General features: G+C 42.3%; 1 protein-coding gene across 1 annotated transcript in view; it reads right to left on the bottom strand.

Moving 5' to 3' along the window:
- Positions 1-1338: 1338 nt before the first annotated feature.
- NSA2 (NSA2, ribosome biogenesis homolog) overlaps positions 1339-7363 on the bottom strand; it is a 10193-nt gene continuing 4168 nt past the window's right edge. Inside the window, exons 2-4 of the mRNA XM_003786008.2 lie at positions 7192-7358; positions 2754-2946; positions 1339-1556 (exon numbers count right to left, since the gene is read on the bottom strand). Coding sequence (XP_003786056.1) covers positions 1489-1556; positions 2754-2946; positions 7192-7358 — 428 coding nt within the window. The 3' untranslated portion in view covers positions 1339-1488. The remainder of the gene's footprint in view (positions 1557-2753; positions 2947-7191; positions 7359-7363) is intronic.

Here is a 7363-nt window from a genome sequence, read left to right as displayed (position 1 = left end):
AGACGGAGCCTTAAGCTGTCCCCCCCTGGGTAGAGTGCCGTGGCATCACAGCTCACAGCAACCTCCAACTTTGGGCTCCAGCGAGTCTCCTGCCTCCGCCTCCCAAGTAGCTGGGACCACAGGCGCCCGCCACAACACCCAGCTATTTTTTGGTTGCAGCCATCATTGTTGTTTGGCGGGCCCGGGCTGGGGATTCGAACCCGCCACCTTAGGTGTACGTGGCTGGCGCCTTAGCCGGTTGAGCCACAGGCGCCGAGCCCAAATAGACATTTTAATGTAATTTTTCTAACTTTTTCATGTTTCAAATAGAAAATATCATCCCAAGCAGGTATCACTCTATAGTGAATGAAGGGGAAAACTTACTGTACTCAGAAGTTAAGGATTAACTAAGGTGAGATTTGTCTAAGAATTCTTAACTGTTTCCACTTAATAAACTGTGCCTTCACTCACTTTTTTTGTTTTTTCTAGAGACAGAGTCTCATTTTGTCACCCTTGGTAGAGTGCCATGGCATCACAGCTCACAGCAACTTCCAGCTCTTGGGCTTAGGTGACTCTTTTACCTTAGTGTCCAGAGTAGCTGGGACTACAGGTGCCTGCCACAATGCCCAGCTATTCTTTGTTGCAGTTGGCCGGGGCCAGGTTTGAACCCGTTACCCACCAACCCGTATATGGGGCTGGCACCCTACTCACTGAGCCACAGATGCTGCCTGCACTTTTAAATACTTTATAAACTTAAACATTGCCCTGTGTTAATGCCACCGTTTTTTAGGATTAATGATGAATAATGCAGTAGAAGAGATTTCATATCTGGTCTGGAATATGGGAGTTAGCCTAGGCCCCCGTAATAAAGTGTGCATAACCTTTTTAAAAGGTATTTTCTTTCTTTTTTTTTTTTTTTTTAAAGAGACAGAGCCTCAAGCTGTCCCCCTGGGTATAGTGCTATTGCATCACAGCTCACAGCAACCTCCAACTCCTAGGCTCAAGCCAGTCTCCTGCCTCTGCCTCCCAATTAGCCGGGACCACAGGCCCCTGCCACAATGCCCGGCTATTTTTTGGTTGTAGTTGTCATTGTTGTTTGGTGGGCCCAGGCTGAATTCGGACCCAATTAGCTTAGGTATATGTGGTTGGTGCCTTAGTCGCTTGAGCCACAGGCCCCAGGCCTTAAAAGTCATTTTCATTTATACTGATGTGTTTTCCAGAAATAACAGATCTGCAATGCTGAATACCCATTCATTGATGCAGATACTGATGAGGTATGACAGTTGTATATTTGCTTTTTCAGTCATTCAGTTTCACGAACATGGAGTTTACCTGGATCCCAAAATAAAGACCAACTTGTAAAACTGGACCACTTTAATGTTTTGTACAATTTAATAAATAGTTCTCTTAATGACTGCAGACATGTAAGGCTGTTTGGTAGCATTCTGAAACATCACAGTAATGCTGGTTTTCTCAATTGTTGTGTAAGTTACTTGTGTGAAATGGTTATCAAACCAGTAAGACTGCATTTATGCATCCATCATTTTCAGGATTGTTGGTAACCTGGGCATATTTCCCTGAGGAAACAAAACAAAAAAAGGAAGGATGTTAGCTAATAAAAATTACTTTTTTTTTAAGGGACAGTCTCACTTTGTCACCCTTGGTAGAGTGCTGCAGCATCACAGCTCACAGCAACCTCTAGCTCTTAGGCTTAGGTGATCCCTTGCCTCAGCCTCCCGAGTAGCTGGGACTACAGGTGCCTGCCACAACGCCTGGCTTTTTTGTTGTTGATGCAGTTCGGCCAGGGCCGAGTTTGAAGCCACCACCCTTGGTATATGGGGCTGACGCCCTACTTACTGAGCCACAGGTGCTGCCCAATACAAATTACTTTTAAAGAATATAACCTTAGCCTGAGATATTTCTAATTACTACTTCTAAAATGAATCATAAAGGATAAATGAGATTTTTTAAAAAATTAAATTATTTGGGTGGCACCTGTGGCTCAAGGAGTAGGGCACTCGCCCCATATACCAGGGGTGGCAGGTTCAAGCCCAGCCCTAGCCAAAACTGTTAAAAAAAAAAAAAAATTATTCAAGACCAACTTTGAGTTCTACAGACAATTTTGATACAGTGTTTTTAGAAGTAACAGTCGGCTCCATGCTGTTACACTGTATTAACAGGCCTTTGTGGATTGTCCAGAACATTGCTACTTTTCCACACAATTCTTCCTGGAAAATGCAAAAGGTTTAAAGTGAGTTGCAAATCAATTTAACCTATTTTAAAATGGAGGCCAACTACCATGAAGTATCAGTTAATGAGTTTAAGAAGTTGTAGTGTATTCTTTCAAAGAACATCAGTTTAGAGATATTTAGACACTAAAAGCAGAAAACTAAGTAAATGTGGAAGAAAAATTTAAAATTTGGTGCATGACACATTTCCATTTTAATTACTACTGAACTAGTATAATTATGTGTTAGATGTATGCCTCCTTTCACATGGCTAATATATTTTCTTCCAATATGTTTTTGCATCTTCAATTATAATGATTTTTATTAAAACATCAAAATCTAACAATGTAGAATATAAAATTGATGTAACTGAAACTAATAAGCTACATTTAAAAAACTGTATTCATAACTACTTTTTCTATTAAAGTATTCTTCCTAAAAATCTACATCTGATTTACATCAAGTTTTAACTTATTTAGCTTGTCTGTATTAAAATAACTTGGCACATACTTTAAGCAACAGACCCATATTAAAAAATTTACTTACCCCAAATAACCTTGCCCCCTTGTGTCACAAGGCCCAGCTCGCTCACATTGACCTCAATGACAGTCCCTTTGGTAATAACACCCAAAGTTGTATATAATGGAGATGAGGGATTCTTCTTTACACCAAGTATTGGCAGGCAAAAGGTGGCTTTCAGTTCAGGATGTGTAACATGGGCCTTCTTGAAACGCAAGCCCTGGTAATTTAAACAACACAGAATATTGAGTCTAAAATGTTAACAAAGAGTACTTACTGGTCCTTTCGGTGTATTTTTTCCTGCCATCTTCAAAAAACTGTGGGTTGAATAAGATCCAGTCTTTTTTTTTTTTTTTTTTTTTTGAGACAGAGCCTCAAGCTGTCCCCCTGGGTAGAGTGCCGTGGCATTACAGCTCACAGCAACCTCCAACTCCTGGGCTCAAGCGAGTCTCCTGCCTCCGCCTCCCAAGTAGCTGGGACCACAGGCGCCTGCCACAGTGCCCGGCTATTTTTTGGTTGCAGCCGTCATTGTTGTTTGGTGGGTCCGGGCTGGGGATTCGAACCCGCCACCTTAGGTGTACGTGGCTGGCGCCTTAGCCGGTTGAGCTATAGGCGCCGAGCCAGATCCAGTCTTAAAGCATCAAATAAAATACCAGCACTTCTACAGACTAAAACCCTGATGGGTTAATAGGATAAATGTGGGGAAAACACTCACATTTGTACTCCTCAAAAGTTTTGTTTTTTTAAAGTTTGCTCTTATTTATTTTTTTATGGAGACAGAGTCTTACTTTGTGTCCTTCAGTAGAGCACTGTGGAATCATAGCTCACAGCAACCTCCGCCAACCCCTGGGTCCCTGGGTTTAAGTGATTCTCTAGCCTCAGCCTCCCAAGTAGCTGGGATTACAGGCGCCTGCCAGAACGCCCGGCAATTTTTGGTAGAGATGGGGTCTCATTCTGGCTCATGCTGGTTTCGAACCTCTGAGCACAGGTAATCCACCCGCCTTGGCCTCCCACAGTGTTGGGACAACAGGCATGAGCCACCACGCCCAGCTTCAAAAGTTAGCACCATGTAATAGCTGCCAAGCAACGTACTCAGGAGTTTCTGTCACCTGGTTATCTACATTTACTAAGGACTTGATACATGCCATGCACACTATGCTAGAATTCAATCTGGCTTATCCTTTCATCACCTTTTTTCAGATGACAGGGATCAGCAGGCTAAGTGACTTTTTTCCAGATTAAATGGTGTGTGGTAAATGGAATCAAATCTAAATACTCTTGATTCCAAGTCTACATATACCTCAACTACCTTCCATGATGAAAAAAGGAGTGGACTGTCAACTTTGTGTTGACGGCCAACTGGAGAAGGTCCAGAGAGGTCGGTTACAGAGACCAGTTACATACAGAGCCACCCAGCCACTTAGAGAGTATAGTGCTCAAAATGCCACAAGCTCGGGGCCCACAGCGCAGTGGTTATGGCACCGACCACGTACACTAAGGCTGGTGGGTTCGAACCCAGGTGGGGCCAATTAAATGACAACTGCAACAAGAACAAAAAATCAGCTAGTCAGCAGCACCTGTAGCTCAGCAGGTGAGGCATCAGCCACATACACCAAGGCCGGTGGGTTCGAACCCAGCCCCAGCCAGCTAAAACAATGACAACTACCACAAAAAAAATAGCCGAGTGTTGTGGTGGGCACCTGTAGTCCTAGCTACTTGGGAGGCTGAGGCAAGAGAATTGCTTAAGTCCAAGTGTTTGAGGTTGCTGTGAGCTGTCTACTGAGGGTGACATAGACTATCTCGGGTTAAAAAAAAAAAATAGCTGGGCATTGTGGCGGGAGCCTATGGTCCCAGCTACTTGGGAGACTGAGGCAAGAGAATGGCTCAAGCTCAAGATTTTGAGGTTGCTGTGAGCTGTGACACCACATTACTCTTACCAAGGGCGACACAATGAGACTGTCTCAAAAAATAAAATTTATGTCACAACACTTAGTAGTTTTAATTTTTGCCTGTATATGTGGTAAGAGTTAACATAAAATCAGGTTCTGAGTAACAGACTAATCAACCTTTTAAGGAACTACATCATTCAGAATGCTACCTGAATACAATGGAAAAATCTGCCAAGCTACAGAAAACCTAGAACAGCCCGACTATTCTCTACCTTAGAACTGATAAGGTTATCAGAATGTATTTGTAAGATTATGAACATGAAATCAAGGGGAGTCCATGATAGAATCCAGGGGCAGACAAATGATTTTCTATAGAGGACTAGATGTAAATATTTTAGGCTTTGCAAAGGCCATATAGTCTCTTGTAACTACTCAACTCTGTTGGAGAGGAGACCCAGACTTATGCAAAATGTAAACTGAATAGGCGTGGCTGTGTTCCAGTAAAACTTTATTACAGAAATAGGTTGTTTGCCAATATTTTAATCCTCAATAATTACTCAGGGTGAGCATCAGGATTAACATCCTTTGCTTTCTCTGATTCTGTTTTTCTAAGTAGGCTGGATACCTAGCTGGGAAAATAATTCAGTCTCTTAAAGGGATTTTACAAATATTCTATATTTGCCATGTACAATGTATACCCACGTTTTTGGCACAACCTTTTAGGAAAAAGTTCCTTGAGAAAATGGGCTGGTTCTAAGCTGGGAGAGACACACCTGGGTAGGGCTAATGCTCCCCTAGTAAATGTGCTGATTGTACCACCCTTCTGTAGCTGCCCGCTCTGTGAAGGCTGTCCCTTCTTTCTCTCCCCAAAGTCCTTTACTCCCTGATGCATCCGATGCTGTGGCCAAGATGGCCAGGCCTGTGGTCAGTGGGGTGGGAGCATTTGAGGCTGCTCACACAGGTAGGCAGGTTCCTGGAGCCTGTCCTGTGTGACCGGGCCTCAGGCCCTGTTCTACATGATCATGGTCCACCTTGTCAATGCCCTCCCACCAGATCCTGGATCCTCCAGAACTAGAATCCTGTGACCCAGTGGGCCTAGGCAGGAGGGTACAGCAGTCCTTAGAGGCCTGGTAGGCTCCCCTACTCCCAAGCCATACTACCCATGTACTGGGTATGCCAAAAAATGTATACACTTTTTAAGAGAGATATATCTATGTATGTATTACTTTTTCACATTGAATTAAATTATAATAGCAATGTGTAGTATGACCCTTGCTCAAAAGATGGTGTTAATCAAATGAATACTAGCATCACCATGTGACAGGCAGAAATGGGACAGCCTTTTCTCTTAAAATGTGTATTTTCTTTTTAAGAGACAGAGTCTCACTTTGTTGCCCTCGGTGGAATGCCGTTGCATCACAGCTCACAGCAACCTCCAGCTCTTGGGCTTAGCCGATTCTCTTGCCTCAGCCTCCCGAGTGGCGTCTGCCACAACACCTGGCTATATTTTTGTTGCAGTTTGGCTGGGGCCAGGTTCAAACATGCCACCCTTGGTATATGGGACCGGTACCCTACTCACTGAGCCATAGGTACTGCCCTGTGTATGCATTTTTTGGGAACTCACTGTATAATGTGCATCCTTATTTTGCCCTCAAAAATTTGGGTAAAAAGTGTGTTACATACAGCAAAATGTAGCATATCTTCAATTATATTTTTCTCTATGGGTAAGGATGGGATTTAATTTGGAGGCATATTACTACTAATGGTGTCAACAGAAATCAAGCTATTTTCAAATTCCCTTTCTTTTTCCACTGACAGCATACTGAGTATTTTCAAAAGCACGAAGATATTTTCCTTACTACAGGACAAGTCTTACTCAAATTTTCTAACCTGTCAAAGAGAAATGTTTGAGACCTAGCAGTGTCAGGTATATATCACTTACTAAATGAATAAAATATGAATTTGTGCAGAAAATTAAGATTCTAATATGTTTAAATCAGAATTTACTAAAAACACTCTTATGGATATTCTTTTTTACTTCAAACTTCTTATGGAATTGAAGACAAAATTCCTGATTGTAGTGGCAAAAGTACGAAGTACCCTTAATAATAACTTGAAACAACAAAAATAGCACAAAAATATCTTTCTACTTTTTTTTAATGTCTATTTTAAGAATTTTAGGAAGTCAGCCAGGCACAACGGCTCACACCTATAATCTCAGCACTTTAGGATGCTAAGGCAGGAGGCCTGCTTAAGTTTGACACCAGCTTGGGCATCACTGCCTTAGATGACCCCATCTCTATAAAAAATTAAAAAATTAGCTGGGCCTGGTGGAGCATGCCCGTAGTCCAAACTACTCCGTAGTCCTCCTACTATGTAGGAGGTTGAGGTGGGAAGATTATTTGAGACCACCAATTTGAGGTTATAGTGAGCTATTATTACACCACTGCACTCATGCCTGGGGAATACAGCAAGACCCCATCTCTAAAAAAATAAACATTTCAGGAAATTATAATGTACTTTATCCCATTTAACAAGAACTAATACTTAAGTCACTGCATCTTTCAAGGACTTACCATTGGCCTGATGAATCTTTCATATTTAGGTGGTTTTCTTGTAAAGCCATCTCCAACAAAGCAGACTTTAGTAACCATCCTCTTCCATGCCTTCTTCTTTCTCTTTCCTGTTCGAATAACTTTTAATACTTCTGTTTCTCCCTGGGCACGAACTTTGGGCAGAGGGACTTCC

The sequence above is a fragment of the Otolemur garnettii genome, unplaced genomic scaffold (assembly GCF_000181295.1).
Source record: "Otolemur garnettii isolate 467f Iridium unplaced genomic scaffold, OtoGar3 scaffold00017, whole genome shotgun sequence".
Lineage (NCBI taxonomy): Eukaryota > Metazoa > Chordata > Mammalia > Primates > Galagidae > Otolemur > Otolemur garnettii.
This window is presented reverse-complemented; position numbering and strand designations above follow the sequence as displayed.